Source organism: Gorilla gorilla, chromosome 19 (assembly GCF_029281585.2).
Source record: "Gorilla gorilla gorilla isolate KB3781 chromosome 19, NHGRI_mGorGor1-v2.1_pri, whole genome shotgun sequence".
Classification (NCBI taxonomy): Eukaryota; Metazoa; Chordata; class Mammalia; order Primates; family Hominidae; genus Gorilla; species Gorilla gorilla.
In genome coordinates, this window is record NC_073243.2 from 90,417,018 (window position 1) to 90,434,477 (window position 17,460).

General features: G+C 44.5%; 1 protein-coding gene and 1 pseudogene across 1 annotated transcript in view; one reads left to right on the forward strand and one right to left on the reverse strand.

The window, feature by feature from the left end:
• LOC115930160 (putative inactive beta-glucuronidase-like protein SMA3) overlaps positions 1-14,749 on the reverse strand; it is a 46,023-nt pseudogene extending 31,274 nt beyond the window's left edge.
• Positions 14,657-17,460, forward strand: part of LOC109023850 (uncharacterized) — a 293,482-nt gene continuing 290,678 nt past the window's right edge. The window contains exon 1 of the mRNA XM_063700455.1: positions 14,657-14,882. Coding sequence (XP_063556525.1) covers positions 14,657-14,882 — 226 coding nt within the window. The remainder of the gene's footprint in view (positions 14,883-17,460) is intronic.

Consider the following 17,460-nt stretch of genomic DNA (forward strand, 5'->3'; position numbering starts at 1 on the left):
AACTTTCCTCAGCCTGACAACTTTCTTCTGTTACTTTCAAATGATCACAGGCTCCCAGGAGGAAAGTTTAGGTAAACCTCTCTTCAAGTGCTGCGTCCCAAAAGTCCCAAAGAACTGTCTACCTATGAGGCGCTCTCAGGACCTGGGACGTGTGATCACGGTATCTGGTGATCAGCCAGCGCTGCGCCCTGGGGAGGAGGAGGCGCCGGGTTACCGACTCCGGGCTGCATCCCCTCGTCTGGGTCTGTGCTGTTCCTGCACTTCATAACATAATTTTCCTCTTATTCCTTAAGGCTCAACAAGTCTTCTAGTGCTCTCAGTCACTTTATCCTTGGAGTCGGATGTTTGCCTGGTTTTTTAGTGCATGTGAATACCTACCCAAAATTGCTATGTGATTTTCAAAATGCTAAATTCCGTAGATTCTTTGAGACCAGTGACTTTCACTCTTTTAATCCATTTCCATTGGGTTGAACTGTGAAGTATGATGGGGAGAGAAAAGAACACCTTTGTAAACAGCAAAAAAAAAAAAAAACCAAAACAAGAAAAACCTCCACAATGTCTTGAACTTCACAGACTTGTGCAAGGTTGGAGCCAGTGTTCTTAACCCTGGCACTATTGACGTTTTAGGCTGGACAATTCTTTGTGGTCAGAGACTGTCCTCCCTGTGGAAGGGTATTTAGCAATGTCCCTAGGCTATACCTACCAGATGCCTGTAGCTCTGCCCTTAACCCCCACTACAGGGTGAAAAGTCAAAAATGTAAAAATGTCATATCTAGGGCAACACAGGGATCCATGTGCCCCATTGAGCCTTCACTGTGAAGGTGCAGAAGGAGCCCAGAGCTCCTCTCTTCTGTGGAGATGGATGCCTCCTCTTGGTGGCCTGCAAGAATGTGGTTGATCCCAGACCATACGTCTGAAGAGTCATCAGTCCCATTGAGCAGCAGACCATAGCTGGGATGGTTTATAAAAACTGGTCCAGTACATACATGCAAGTGTTACAAGTGATCATGTTTGTGGTAGAAATTGTGATAATTAGGAATGATAATATGTTGTTCTTTGTATTCATTCATGCAACCTAAATTGTCTATGTTTATTTGTTTAGTAATTTTTTAAAAGCTCAAGAAATGGAAGAAATGAGAGAGATGTTACATGTACTCTTAGGTGATGTGGCCAACACACCCTAAGGTCACCCCTCCCCGGTGATCTATGTTTTGGATAATCCACTCCCCTGAGCATAAAGGGGCTTGTGACATAATTCTAGATAATAGAATACAGCAAATGTGATGGTTACATCTGATGTGAGATTCTGCCTTAGCAAGTGGGGGCAAGAGAGACTCCCTCTTGCTGACTTGTGTAAGAAGGGCTGCCGTCCTATAGGAAGGACTGTGAGAGGCCATGTGGCAGGAACCATGGCAGCCCCTGGATGCTGAGAGTGGTCCCCCGCTGATAGGTTTGGCTGTGTCTCCACCCAAATCTCATCTTGAATTGTAGCTCCCATAGTTCCCACATGTTGTGGGAGGGAACTGGTGGAAGGTAATTGATTCATGCGGGCAGTTTCCCCCATACTGTTCTCATGGTAGTGAATAAGTCTCATGAGATCTGATGGTTTTATAAGGGGAAACCCCTTTTGCTTGGCTCTCATTCTCTCTTGCCTGCTGCCATGTAAGGTGGGCCTTTTGCCTTCCACCATGATGGTGAGGCCTCCCCAGCCACATGGAACTGCGAGTCCATTAAACCTCTTTCTTCTTTTTTTTTAAATAAAGTACCCAGTCTCAGGTATGTCTTGATCACTAGTGTGAAAATAGACTAATGCACCAGCTGACTACCCCCCAAAAACAGGAACTTCAGTCCTACAACCACCAACAACCTGAGAGAGCCTCTGACAGGACCACAGCCCTGATTGAGCCCTGATTGTAGCCTGCTGAGACTCAGAGTGGAGGCCACAGCTGGTCTATGCCTGAACTTCTGACCTACTGAGAGCGGAGGTAACTGGTGTGTGATGTTTCGAGTCACTAGGCTGTGGTCATTTGTTATGCAGCCACAGGTAACAAACACAGACAGCTTCCCTCTCCTTTGAAAACACATCAGCCAAATGCCTTTCATTATTGCAGCCATCTCTAGGCTAAGAGAATGTGAACCCTTGAGTATTCAGTATCTGCCAGATCAGAACTTACAGGATATTGAGGGGGACATGCAGCCTGGAAGAGCTGGAAGCTGACCTGCCTTGCCGCTCTGCCTTGCTGCTCTGCCTTGCCGCTCTGCTGCTCTGCCTTGATGGACTCCTATGGACACAAGCAATGCCACACAGCACCAACACTGGACAGGGACACACTGTGATGGTGGGGGCGGGGGCAAGGCAAATCAATACCCCTCTGTAATCTGGTCTGGTCACAAACAAAAACAAGAACATGGTCAATACCACAAATACGCCTAGGCATCCCCCACCCCGGCTTATGTGAGCAGCTGCTGCTTTTACATCAATTGTAGCACCAGCCTCATTCCATTTCTCCCACCTTCCAGGACAATTAAGACATTCAACCACAGAATTACTCCCATTTCCAGACAGCACTCCATCTGAGCATGGCCTGTGTATTAGTCAGGGTTCTCTAAACGGACAGAACTAATAGGATAGATGTATATATGAAGGTGAGTTTATCAGGAGAATTGGCTCACATGATGACAAGGGGAAGTCTCACAATAGGCCGACTGCAAGCTGAGAAGCCAAGAAGCCAGTCTGAGTCCCAAACTTCAAAGGTAGGGAGGCTCACAGTGCAGCCTTCAGTCTGCGGCTAGAGGCCTGGGAGCCCCTGGCAAACCAATGGTGTAAGTCCAAGAGTCCAAAAAAAAAAAAAAAAGCTGAAGAACTTGGAGTCTGATGTTCGAGGGCAGGAAGCATCCAGCATGGGAGAAAGATGAAGGCTGGAACACTCAGCAAGTCTGCTCATTCCAACTTCTGCCTGCTTTATTTTAGCTGCTGTGGCAGCTGATTAGATGATGCCCACCCAGATTGAGGGTGGGTGTGCCTCTCCCAGTCCACTGATTAAAATGTTAATCTCCTTTGGCCACACTCTCACATATACACCCAGGAACAATCCTTTGCATCCTTCAATCCAATCAAGTTGACACTCAATATTAACCATCACAGCCTGTTTCCTTGACCCTCCCCAAGATCACCTTGTATAAGCCAAACCCTCCAAGTCTTTCCCAAGGCCCTCTCACTGCTGCTGCTGAGCTGCTGCTGGGTCCCAGTGGTGCACAGCCTTCCTTGTTGTGATGAGCCAGTCAATGGCCTCAACTTTGCTGGGCTACAGGTGTGTTCCTGGTGGCCTTTAGATGACATCGACAAGATTATGACCAAGATAATTTTGATGCATCCTAGTTTCAGCTTAAAATTTGGGAAAACATTCATTTAGAAATAACCCATACCAAGGTTTTCACAAAATACAATCAAAATCAGGGCATATTAGTAGGTAGCTCATATGTATGCCTGCTCGATATGTGCTGTTGTCATTGATGTCTGGAATGAAGTAATGAATTAGAAAGTTTTCAAACACCAAAGAATGATTTAATGAACTATATTTACATAGTGTATATAACATATATAACATAATTACTTTTTCCTAAAGATAAGAAATTATAATTGTGCATTTTAGAAAGATTTGGTCAAAAGAGAAGGTATGAGGATTTTATCATGATTCTCAATTTCACAAGCATTTCTGTAAATTAGGAGCCTACTGTACTAACTAGAAATGGTGAATGGGTTTTTAACTTCAATTCCATCCATCACGTCCCATCTAAATGCTCTGAGGTGGTAACAACAAACTGTGTCCTAGATCTTCTTCAAGCTGAAGTGCTTTGGGATGATCGCATATTCCAACAATGCCCCCTGGAGGCCAGTTGGCCAGGGCCAGTGGACACTTGTCCCCACAGAAGCAGGTCTGTGCCACTTCTCAGCTGTCAGGATTTGGATTTTCACCCTGATCCAGCTGCTAAACTGTCCCTACCACGTGTCCCTCACCCACTACCAGCCAGTGACTCCTAGCTCATGCAATTTCCGGTGCTCACCTCTTGCTGTCCCCCACCTGGCCCTATCATAAGTTTGTGTCCATGTTGCATTCAGTGCATGAGACACTGAGAGCGGTCCCCAGCCAACAGCCACCCATGATTCATTGACAGAAGAGAAAGGGGACACAGGGAAGAAATCTGTTACACCGGCGAGACAGAAGCCGCCCCTTTACAAAGGTGCATGGTGGGAAAGGCAGAGACATCCCAGCTGTACTGCAAAAAGACCACATTTTGAAAGATGGTTTCAAGGCCGGGCATGGTGGCTTATGCCTGTAATTCCAGCACTTTGGGAGGCCGAGGCAGGTGGATCACGAGGTCAGGAGTTCGAGACCAGCCTGGGCAACATGGTGAAACCCCGTCTCTACTAAAAATGCACAAATTAGCCGGACGTGGTGGCGGGTGCCTGTAGTCCCAGCTTACTCTGGAGGCTGAGGCAGGAGAATGGCATGAACCCAGGAGGCAGAGCTTGCAGTGAGTGGAGATGGCGCCACTGCACTCCAGCCTGGGCAACAGAGCAAGAGTCCGTCTCAAAAAAAAAAAAAAAAAAAAGAATGGGCCTGAAGCCAGGCGTGATGGTTCACACCTGTAATCCTTGCACTTTGAGAGGCCGAGGCGGGTGGCTTGCATGAGCTCAGGAGTTCGAGACCAGCCTGGGCAATATGGTGAAACCCTGTCTCTACTAAAATACAAAAAATTAGCCAGGCATGGCGGTGTGCACCTGTAGTCCCAGCTACTCGGGACACTGAGGCAGGAGAATCGCTTGAACCCGGAAGGTGGAGGTTGCAGTAAGCCGAGATAGTACCACCACATTCCAGCCTGGGCCACAGAGTGAGACTCCGTCTCCATGAAAAAAAAAAAAAAAAAAAAAAAAAAAAAGAATGGGCCTGCTTAGCTCCTAGTTCACCCTGTTTTTTCAGCCAATCCCTCCAGACCTCGGGGGGTGGCAGCAGCATTTGTACTCTAGGCTCATCTTCTCCCTCAGGTCTTACAGTCAATTACATTACTAATCAGGAAAAGATATCGAGGCTGCCTACTCAGCTGCCATTTCCCCCTTTTTTACTATTATTTTTTTAATAGAGACGGGGGTCTCACCATGTTGCCCAGGCTGGTCTTGAACTCCTGGGCTCAAGCAATCCTCCTGCCTCAAGATTTACAAATGTGAGCCACCACACCATGCCAGTCCTCCCTCTTTTTCCTTAGTTTTTCTTTTTGTTTTTGTTTTGAGATGGAGTCTCACTCTGTCACCAGGCGTCAGTGCAGTGGCACAATCTCAGCTCACTGCAACCTTCACCTCCTAGGTTCAAGCAATTCTCCTGCCTAAGCCTCCCGAGCAGCTGGGATTATAGACGCCAGTCACCATGCCCACCTAATCTTTGTATTTTTAGTAGAGATGGGGTTTCACCATGTTGGCCAGGCTGGTCTCCAACTCCTGGCCTCAAGCAATCCACCTGCCTCAGCCTCACAAAGTGTACTAGGATTACAGACATGAGCCACTGTCCCCAGCCTAGTATAACACCTGTAAAAAAAAAAAAAAAAAAGTCTGTATTTCAGCTGGGCGCGGTGGCTCACGCCTGTAATCCCAACACTTTGGGAGGCTGCAGCAGGCAGATCACGAGGTCAGGAGTTCGAGACCTGCCTGGCCAGCATGGTAAAACCCCGTCTCTACTAGAAATACAAAAAATTAGCCGGGCATGGTGGTGCACGCCTGTAATCCCAGCTACTCAGGGGGCTGAGGAAGAATTCCTTGAACCTGGGAGGCGGAGGTTGCAGTGAGCTGAGATCGTCCCACTGCACTCTAGCCTGGGCGACAGAGAGAGACTCTGTCTCAAGAAAAAGAAAAAAAATCTGTATTTCATATGTCCTACACATACTTATAGCTTTCAAGAACATAAAAAACATTAAAAAAAATTTGTACCATTATCATTTCCAGACCCTTCACAGCACATATTTTATCGGGGTTTTATAGTAATTCATCCTTTCCACTAGTGCACTTAGCAACCAAGACAGCTCATACCCCCACATACAGACAAACTTGCTATTAAAAGGGTCAAAGTCTTAGTTTCCTCAAGTGTACTGTGAATACCCAGGGAAAGACTCCAATACCAAGCATGAGATAAATAATGCCCATATGAGAATTTTCAACTTTTAAAGAAAAGTAAGTCAAACTGTCTCACGGTAGGAAACTAGGGTTCCCGCAACCCCTCTCTTCAATTTCATAATTTGCTAGGACAGCTCACAGGGAATCACTTTTAATTCCACAGTCTAAATGTAATCTAATTGCCAAGTCTGGAAGAACACTAAAAAAAAAAAAAAAAAAAAAAAATCTCTTATGAGTAACTTCCCATATAATGATGAATACTACTTCCATAAATTATCCCAATGGTATTTTCTATTTACATGCTAAAGCTAAGTAGATCTTTCAAAGAGATAATCAATTTAGATTCATGTGTTTAGATCAGAGGTAGAAACTGCAGTCCAAAGATGTAATAGTAAATCAAGAAAGTTCAATAATTTGTCCACAAAAATCAAAGGAGATCATAGTCTTGAGACAATTTTTCAATAATTTAAAAATTTAATAACTCCCCAAGTTTCTCTTAGGTAAAATGTATACACGCTTTACTAAGAAAAATTGCAAGAATTTAAAGTAATATTTATAAAGTACTTTGCTGTTTATAAGCTACTACACCCAAAATCTTAATCTCTTCAAGAAACGTCCAAGGTAGATGATACACACACAACAGGGTTATGAAGGATCAGAAATTGGAAAACCCACCCAATGTTACTCATCTAGTAGACTGTGGGGCTGGGCCTTAAACCTAGGTCCCCCAATTCCAAATCCCAAGCTCTTTCCAACAGATTGTGCCCATTTTTTTTTTTTTTTAGACAGAGTTTTGCTCTCGTTGCCCAGGCTGGAGTGCAATGGCACGATCTAGGCTCACTGCAACCTCCGCCTCCCAGGTTCAAGCGATTCTCCTGCCTCAGCCTCCCGAGTAACTGGGACTACAGGTGCCCGCCACCCACACCCGGTTAATTTTTGTATCTTTAGTAGAGACAGGGTTTCATCACGTTGGCCAGGCTGATCTCAAACTCCTGATCTCAGGTGACCCACCCACCTCAGGCTCCCAAAGTGCTGGGATTACAGGTGTGAGCAACCGTGCCCAGCCCAGATTGTGCCATTTTAAAACATTCTCCAAAGCAGCAAGATTTCATTTTTTAACAAGACAGTATTACAGGTCTAAATTCAATTTAATATTCTCAAGATATTACTGAGAACCTATTTTACAAAGCAAAGTACTAGGGGCTATAAAACTTACATACCCACAAATATATACATCTATTATGTACCCACAAAAATTGAAAATAAAAAAATTAAAACTAAAAAGCTTCACTTTGGGAGGTTGAGGCAGGCGGATCACTTGACTTCAAGAGTTTGAGATCAGCCTGGCCAACGTGGTGAAACCCTGTCTCTACTAAAAATACAAAAGTTAGTCAGGTGGTGGTGGCACGTGCCTATAATCCCAGCTACTGGGGAGGCTGAGGCAGGAGAATTGCTTGAACCAGGAGGCAGCAGAGGTTGCAGTGAGCCTAGATTGCACCATTGCCCTCCAGCCTGGGCAACTCAAAAAAATAAATAAGTAAATAACAACAAAAAGCCGACATAGCCAAATAAGACAATCCTTGTTCAAAACATGTTGTATTATATGCTTAAAATGGTAAATACAAGGTACCTATACTGTGATAGTACATTCACTAAATTGTTTAAAACATTTGTAAATGCCTCAGATAGCATGTCTTTGTCTATCGTTTGAGGATATTAAAATTGTTTTTTGATGTGATGATATTGTGGTATAATATGAAATATATTTGGCCAGGTGCGGTGGCTCACTCCTGTAATCCCAGCACTTTGGGAGGCTGAGGGGGGCGGATCATGAGGGCAGGAGATCGAGACCATCCTGGCTAACAGGGTGAAACCCTGTCTCTACTAAAAATACAAAAAAGAAAAAAATTAGCCAGGCATGGTGCCCGGTGCCTATAGTCCCAGCTACTCAGGAGGCTGAGACAGGAGAATGGCGTGCACCCGGGAGGCGGAGCTTGCAGTGAGTCGAGATCACACCGCTGCACTCCAGTCTGGGCGACAGAGCGAGACTCTGTCTCAAAAAATATATATATATTTGGTCTTTGTTTCAGGTTCCTGCCACAGAGCTTCTGAAACACTTGGAATTTCCTGAGTGATAGGAGCTGTCTTTTGTTATTCATTAGAAGCCCCTTTGGATCCCACCTAAGTTTATGCTATTGAAGTGACTTAGTGTGGGATCCCTAGGCCTCAGGATGGGACTGCTGCTCACTAAAAAAACTGACGGGTTAGATAATTGGAACTTTCATCCCCACCCACCAATCTCTGGGGAAGCTGGAAATTAAGATCTATAGAAATTTTTTTTTTTTTTTTTTTTTGAGACAGGCTCTTGCTTTTTTACTCAGGCTGTGATGCAGTGGCATGATCATAGCTCACTGCAGCCTCAACCTCTGGGCTCAAGTGACCCTCTCACCTCAGCCTCCCAAGTAGTTGAGACTACAGGTGTGCGCCGCCATGCCCAGCTAATTTTTATAAGATTTTCTGAATGGGATCTCACTGTGTTAGCCCAGGTTTGTCTCAAACTCCTGGGCTCAAGTGATCCTCCTACCTTGGTCCCCCAAAGTGCTGGGATTATAGGTGTGAGCCACTGCACCCAGCCTAGACACTCCTGAACCACTAGATGTGATTAGCTTCAGGGTAGTTGAACACAGGGGGATGCTGGGGAGTTGGTGCACCCAGAGAGGGCACAGAAGCTCTGCACCTCTCCCACCGCACACCTTGCCCAATGCATTACTTCATCTGGCTGTTCATCTGTATCATTTATAATATTCTTTATAATAAACTGTTAAACATAAGTAAAGTGTTTCCCTGTGAGCCGTCCTAGCTAATTATCAAAGCAAAAAGAGTGGTCATGGGAACCCTGATTTATAGCCAGTAGATTAGAAGCACTGGTCACAACCTGTGAATTGAGATTAGTGTCTGAGTGAAGGCAGTCTTGTGGTAGTCTCCAGGCAGACGGTGTCAGAATTAAAGTGAGTTACCGGATACCCAGTTGGAGAACTGGTTGATGTGTGGGGGGAAACTCCTACATATCTGGTGTCAGAAATAAAGTACTGGTTCACACCTGTAATCCTAGCACTTTGGGAGGCCAAGACAGGTGGATCACTTGAGTCCAGGAATTCAAGACTGGCCTGGACAACATGGTGATTTTTTTCTTTTTTTTTTTTTTTTGAGACAAGAGTCTCACTCTGTCGCCCAGGCTGGAGTGCAGTGGCAAGATCTCGGCTCACTGCAAGCTCTGCCTCTGGGGTTCACGCCATTCTCCCGCCTCAGCCTCCCAAGTAGCTGGAACTACAGGCGCCCGCCACCACCCCCAGCTAATTTTTTGTACTTTTAGTAGAGACGGGGTTTCACCATGTTAGCCAGGATGGTCTCAATCTCCTGACCTCGTGATCTGCCCCTCCCAAAGTGCTGGGATTACAGGCATGAGCCACCGCGCCCAGCCAACATGGTGAAATCTATCTCAACTAAAAATACAAAAAATTAGTGGAGTGTGGTAGCACCAACCCATAGTCCCAACTATTTGGGAGGCTGAGGTGGGAGGATTACCTGAGCCCGGGAAGTGGAGTCTGTAGTGAGGCAAGGTCATGCCACTGCGCACCTGTCTAAGCAACAGCAGTGAGACCCTGTCTCAAATTTAAAAAAAAAAAAAAAAAAAGGAGGGGAAAGTACTGAGAGGAGTGTGAGAGGATAGGAAACAACTTGGTTTTTCCTATCTCTTACACGTATCTTGGCTAAGCTTTTTTTTAAAACAATCCTTATTGTTTTAAGGTATATACAAAAATATTTATGAGTAAAATGATGTACAAAATTTGCTTCGAAATCATCTGAAAGGGGAAACAGAAGTAACGCTAGCCATGAACTGTTACAGTAGTTAAATCTGATTGATAAGTACATGGTAGTTCATGACTATACTTCCGTGTTTGAAATTTCACATAATAATGAAGGGTTTTGCTGGGTGCAGTGGCTCACACCTGTAATCCCAGCATTTTGGGAGGCCAAGGCAAGTGGATCACGAGGTCAGGAGATCCAGACCATCCTGGCTAACATGGTGAAACCCCATCTCTACTAAAAATACAAAAACAAAATTAGCCAGGCGTGTTGGCAGGCACCTGTAGTCCCAGCTACTCCAGAGGCTGAGGCGGGAGAATGGCGTGAACCCGGCAGGCGGAGCTTGCAGTGAGCCAAGATCGCACCACTGCACTCCAGCCAGGGCGACAGAGCGAGACGCCATCTCAAAAAAATAACAATAATAACAATAATAATAATGATGGGTTTTGGCTTGGCACGGTTGTTCACACCTGTAATCCCAGCACTTTCGGAGGCCGGGGCAGGCGGATCACCTGAGGTCACAAGTTCGAGACCAGCCTGGCCAACATGGCGAAACCCCGTCTCCACTAAAAATACAAAAAATTTAGCCAGGCGTGGTGGTGGTCACCTGTAATCCCAGCTACTCAGGAGGCTGAGGCAAGAGAATCACTTGAACCTAAGAGGCGGAGGTCACAGTGAGCTGAGATCGCGCCATTGCACTCCAGCCTGGGTGACAGAGCAGGCCTCCGTCTCAAATAAAACAAATGATGAAGGGTTTTTTCAAAAAATAGTACATGTAGATGGCTTTCTTTTCACCACAAAAAAGTTTTCTTCCAAAGACTGAAAATATTTTTTGTCAGGCACACTGCCAAATACTGGATATTGCTGCTGTACAACATTTTATTTTTTATTTCAGTTATTTTGTTTTATACTTTATATTTTATTTTAAGATGGAGTTTTGCCCTTGTCGCCCATTTTATTTTATTTTATTTTATTTATTTTGAGATGGAGTTTTGCTCTTGTCGCCCAGGCTGGAGTGCAATGGTGCGATCTCAGCTCACCATAACCTCTGCCTCCCAGGTACAAGCGATTCTCCTGCCTCAGCCTCCCTAGTAGCTGGGATTACAGGTGCCCACCATCACACCTGGATAGTTTTTCTATTTTCAGTCAAGACGGGGTTTCACCATGTTGGCCAGGCTGGTCTCGAACTCCTGACCTTAGGTGATTCACCCACCTCAGCCTCCCAAAATGCTGGGATTACAGGCATGAGCCACTACAACTGGCCCATTGTTGGTTTTAAAATGATAAATTGGGCTGGGTGCGGTGGCTCACACCTGTAATCCCAGCACTTTAGGAGGCAGGCAGATCACAAGATCAAGAGATCAAGACCATCCTGGCCAACATGGTGAAACCCCATCTCTACTAAAAATACAAAAATTAGCTGGGTGTGGTGGCGTACACCTGTCGTCCCAGCTACTTGGGGGGCTGAGGCAGGAAAATTGCTTTAACCGGGGAGGTAGAAGTTGCAGTGAGCTAAGATCGCACCCCTGCACTCCAGCCCAGCAATAAAGCGAGACTTCATCTCAAAAAAAAAAAAACCAAAACCAAAAAACAAAAAGCAGGGCACGGTGGTTCACGTTTGTAATCCCAGCACTTTGGGAGGCCAAGGGAGGCAGATCACAAGGTCAGGAGTTCAAAACCAGCCTGGCCAACACAGTGAAACCCCATCTCTACTAAAAATACAGAAAATTAGCCAGGCATGGTGGCATGTGCCTGTAGTCCCAGCTATTTGGGAGGCAGAGGCAGGAGAATCGCTTCAATTGGGGAGGTGGAGGCTGCAGTGAGCCAAGATCATGCCATTGCACTCCAGCCTGGGCAACAGGGCGAGACTCCATCTCAAAAAAAAAAAAAAAAAAAAAAAAAACCAACAGTGACAAGTAGCATAACAACATTCTTTTTTTTTCTTTGTTCTCTGAGATGGAATTTCACTCTTGTCCCCCAGGCTGGAGTGCAATGGGGGGATATCAGCTCACTGCAACCTCCGCCTCCCGACTTCAACCGAAGCTACTGCCTCAGCCGCACGACTAGCTGGGATTACAGGCCCCTGCACCATGCCCAACTAATTATCGTATTTTTAGTTGAGATGGGGTTTCACCATGTTGGCCAGGCTGGTCTCAAACTTCTGACCTCAGGTGATCTGCCTGCCTTGGCCTTCCTAAGTGCTGGGATTACAGGCGTGAGCCACGGCGCCCAGCCAACATTCTTTTCTCTTTTTTAATATACTTGCATGAGGTATACATAGTACTTAAACCAATAAAACGACAAATATCTGAACTTCTTACCCAGTGTTTTGCGACTTCTTTCCACAGCTGTTCTTCGAGTTTGTTCAAACATTGCTTCCAAGTCAAATGTGCGAGCTTTTTTACCTAAAACATGAACAAATGCGAGACTGTGATTGTCTTGCAGTAAGTTGGCCAAACTTTAGGTGATCAATACTGATCAATAAACACTTACTTTGTCTAGTTTATAGCATGGCTCCAATATAACCATAAAATATCACAGAAGGAGTTTGAGTCACAGAAAACTTCTGATAACAATCCCTTCACTAAGTACTATTAACCAGGCAACTTTCCCATCCTCCTCTAGATCCCTACTCTATGAAACAACAACACTAATGTGGGAGGCAGAATGGAGAACGTCCCAAAAGTTACCCTTTGCAAATGTAATTAAGGTTATGGACTTTTAAATAGGGAAACTATCCTAGTTGGCCCTTAAAGGCAAAGATGCACAACAGCTATGGTGGAAGAAGTCAGAGAGATCCAATGTTTGAGAAGAATTTGAGGCATTATAGTTGGCTTGAAGACGAAAGGGGCAACATGAGAAGTAATGCAGGTACTTTAAGGAGCTAAGAGGGAAACAGAAATCTCAACCCTATAACAAGGAACTGTTGAGCATGGAAACATTCTCCTCCTCCCCCAGTAACTTTATCAAAACTCTTAAAATTTTCCCCTATTTGGCACAAACATATGGACACCTTTCTCACTCCTGAGTAAAGGAATGATGTACTAAAATGAAGGATTTATACCAGGTGGGGTGGCTCATGCCTGTAATCACTTTGAGAGGCTCAGGTGGGCGGATTGCTTGAGCTCAGGAGATCGATCAGCCTGGGCAACATGGTGAAACCTCGTCTCTACCAAAAGTATAAAAAATTAGCCAGGTGTGGTGGCACATATCTGTGGTCCCAGCTACTCAGGAGACTAAGGTGGGAGGATGGCTTAAGCCTGGGAGGAGGAGGCTGCAGTGAGCCAAGATCGCACTAGTACACTCCAGCCTGGGTGACAGAGCGAGACTCCATCTCAAAAAATAAAAAAATAGAAAAGGCTGGGCGCGGTGGCTCACGCCTGTAATCCCAGCACTTTCGGAGGCCGAGACGGGCGGATCACGAGGTCAGGAGATCGAGATCATCCTGGCTAACACGGTGAAACCCCGTCTCTACTAAAAATACAAAAAAAATTAGCCAGGCGAGGTGGCGAGCGCCTGTAGTCCCAGCTACTCGGGAGGCTGAGGCAGGAGAATGGCGTGAACTCGGGGGGCGGAGCTTGCAGTGAGCCGAGATCTTGCCACTGCACTCCAGCCTGGGCGACTGAGCGAGACTCCGTCTCCCAAAAAAAAAGAATGAATAGAAAAACTACAAAACTAGTATGTGTGAACAGAACCCAAGGCCAATATGTGTAAGTCTACTGTTTAATTACTATCATAGAATTAATACACGCTGCTCAAAAGAGAACAAGAAGACCTTGAGAAAAGGTTCAGGGAAGTTAGAATCCCAATGTTTGGATGAACAGCATTTATAATTTTAAAATGCAAAATAAAGAGAAATCATTTTTCATGTATCAGTCTACTAAAGTTTTGTTTTCATTTTTAAAATAATTTTCTTTTTAAATAATACCTACTCTGTGTTGGTAGGGATATGGTAAAAATGGCATTCTTAAATTCTGTTAACTTTGGTATAACCTGAAACAAGTCTTTTGATGGGTATTACGGCAGTAAGCATCAAGAAGCTTTAAAAGGCACATACCCAATTTTTCAGCTTTTTAAGTATTTATACTTCTGAATAAACTAGGCTCTCTTTTAGAAATCTACCCTACAGAATTACATATTTTTAAAAATCCTCGTACAAATGCTGTTATTTATAAAAATGTTCATTTTAGCATTATTGGTGACTTAAAATTAGAAAAATCCTTTCTCTTCCTCTCTCTCCAGGACTCTCATAACTGTCACCTGAGTTGGTTCCAACGGATACGCAGAACAGAAGACAAATGGGAGAAGAATATTGACAAACTGCAAGGTATGCACCCGAGCTACAGTAATTCCGAGTTGACAGCTCGATCTCCCCTCCCACTCTGCGGCTCTTCAAACCTCTGCAAAAGGAAGAGGGTCTCTGCCTGGGGCAGTCACTCACCGAACCCCGTGAAGCCCATGGTGACCGCAAGCTGCAGGTCCGGTCCCGATGCGTCTGAGCCTGTCCCTGGAGCAAGAGGAAAAGAGAGGCGGCCTAGTTAGTGCGGCGCCCCAGCTCCCCCGACACGGCCCACCCCGCCCGGACTCGCTTCATGAAACCCACCTTCGCTGGGCCCAGAGCGCTCCATGGCTGGCCGCACACCGCAGAACCAGCCACAGCGACAGCCCAAACAACTGCATGGGAACTTGCCAATAACTCGCGGCAAATGCTGGAGGAAGTACCGCCTCCAAGCTACAGCGGCGCCGCCGAAGCCAAGAGCGGCGCCTTCCGCAGAGGGACTGCGGCTTTCTGCGCGGCGCCCCCTACCGGACAGGCGGGAAAGCGCCGCGCAACTCAGACCACTGAAGGGGAGTAGTATCTGGAGTTTCTGTAACATCCTTTCCCTTTTTTTTTTTTTTTAAACCAGAGCCTCTGTCGCCCAGGCTGCAGTACAGTGGCGTAATCTCAGCTCACTGCAACCTCTGCCTCCGGGAGGCAACAACAGAAACAAGAAAGCTGTTTGAAGCCTAAGCTCATGGATGACACATTCTCAATTCTGCCGCATTTATTGGTAAAATGTTATCCCAGAATCAAAAGGTGGGGACACAGACTATAGTTGTCTGGAGAAGGTGCAAAGTCATAATGCAGAGACTGGATACAAAGAGAGATAAAAGCTTGCTGCCATTTTTGTAATCAATCAACAACAAATGATAAACTGGAGTGACTAAAGACATTAGTAAATTTAGATTGCCTGGACCAACAGAAAGCACCTGCTATGGCCTGAATTGTGTTTCTCCAAAATTCATACATTAAAGCCTTAATATTCATGTGATGATATTTGGAGACAGAGTCTTTAGAAAGTAATGGAGTTAGATGAGGTCATGAGGATGGGGCTGTTATGATGAGATTAAGGCCCTCATAAGATGAGGAAGAGACAGCAGAGTTTTCTCTTTCTGAGCAAATACATTGAGAAAAAGCCACGTGAAGACATAGTGACAGTCAACAATTCACAACCCAAAGAGAAACCACTCAACAGGCCCTGGTCCTGTTGCCACCTTAACTTTGAACTTCCAGTCTCCAGAACTGTGAGAAAAGAAATTTCAGTTGCTTATGCCACCAGTTCATGGTATTTCGTTATGGCAACCTGAGCAGACTAAGAGAGCATCTCTTTGGAATGGCTTCGAAATATTTAAACAGCTCTCACTTTCTTCCATACTTTCAATTATTCGTGCTAAGCCAAGAATCTTCAGGTGTTTACAGGCCTTTTGGGATATTGATTTTAGAATGCTGACACTCCAAAAGAGTTATATCCATGCCTTTGGTAAACTCAACAATGCACTACTAAATATTTAATGGCAGATATACATTTTGGGATATTTTAGGTTTCTAAACTCAAGTGTGCTCAAAAATCAGGGGAAAAAAAAATGGCTCTTAAAAAAAAAAAGAAGTCCGAGAGTAAGTTAAGCTTTACATTTAGCTGGTCATTTTCCTCCATATTTCCCTCAAGCTAGATTCTATTTGTCTTGTGGTTCTGCTATCTACTTATGGTGGGAAATTTATGCTCAGCTGAACAAAATTTGATTTCTTGTGACTCCTGGTTGAGAGCCAGACAGGTCCTTTCACAGATGCTCTCAACAATCTGCTCCTTCATTAAATGAGCTTAAGGATGCTCATCTCTGAACCAATTACAAGGTTACAAAGAGGAGAGGAGGATGCCTGAACACCACCAGGGTCTGTGAAGGAACGTGGACTAGGAAATTGATTTTTGGCAGGCAACCAACTATGCCCTTGGGATGAGATTTGTGCCCAGATTGCCAAAGGATTGTGCAATGACTACAAGGTCGTAACAGTGAAGATGGTCATGGAAACAATGAATCTGAGTGTCAGAGCACTGAAGAGATGGCAAAGACCTATGAATGCATGAAAACATTCCTATGCTGAACACCCCAGAAATATTTACCAATGTTACCCATAATTATAGACATAATTATGGGTAGACTTCTTAGAAAAAAATAGAGTTGCATGTAATTTCATGTTAGATGTCTTTCTCAGAATACACCATGAGCACATGAAGAATAAGAAGCAGACATCAAAGGAAAGTAAGCAAGCTGTGCAACTTACAGGGAACAATTTGAATTGGCCCACATCTTGGAATTTTTCTGACCACATTTTATAAATCTCTGAAAAGCTCAGAGGTCCTATATGGTATATTAATTATAATAGATATACAACTATTATATATGTGTGTAAATATATATATCTGTATATATGTGTATATATAGATGTATATGTGTATATGTGTATGTGCATATACATGTGTATATACGTGTGTGTATATATATGTGGGTATATGTGTGTGTGTGTTTATATATATGTGTGTATACACGTATATGGATCTTTGTGGAGAAAATTAACATATATATGAATCTTTGTGGAGAAAATGCACGAGGAATTAATCAGGAATAGAGGAAAAGTTATGCCACCTTCCAAAAGAAAAACAAATTCTACTAAAGACTTGCAGAATCTTCCGTGGAGATTCTGAAGATTCCGAAGATTCCTCCACTGAAGATTTTGCAAGTGTTTAGTAGAATCTGGAGCCATGAGGAGAGGGAACGAATGGGCAGTCAGAAATTACCACATCGTACATAGTTTTGAGAAAATAGGAAAAAAATTGAGTACGTTACTTTCTATTTTGCTTCATCATACAATATATTAGACCAAATATTCAGTAGAGCATTGGGAAAGACAGATGGCATGGTGTAGAAGTCTCACGCACAGACAAGGAAGCCATAAAATGTCAATGCTCATTTTTGAGAAGGATGTGGATTAGAGATGAGGGTCATACAGGAATTCTCAGTACCTACATTTACTTTTTTTAGTGCTCAATCCTTACTCTTCAAATGGGGGGTTTGAATGGAAACTGCTTATATGGGAGTAGCAAGGTTTGATT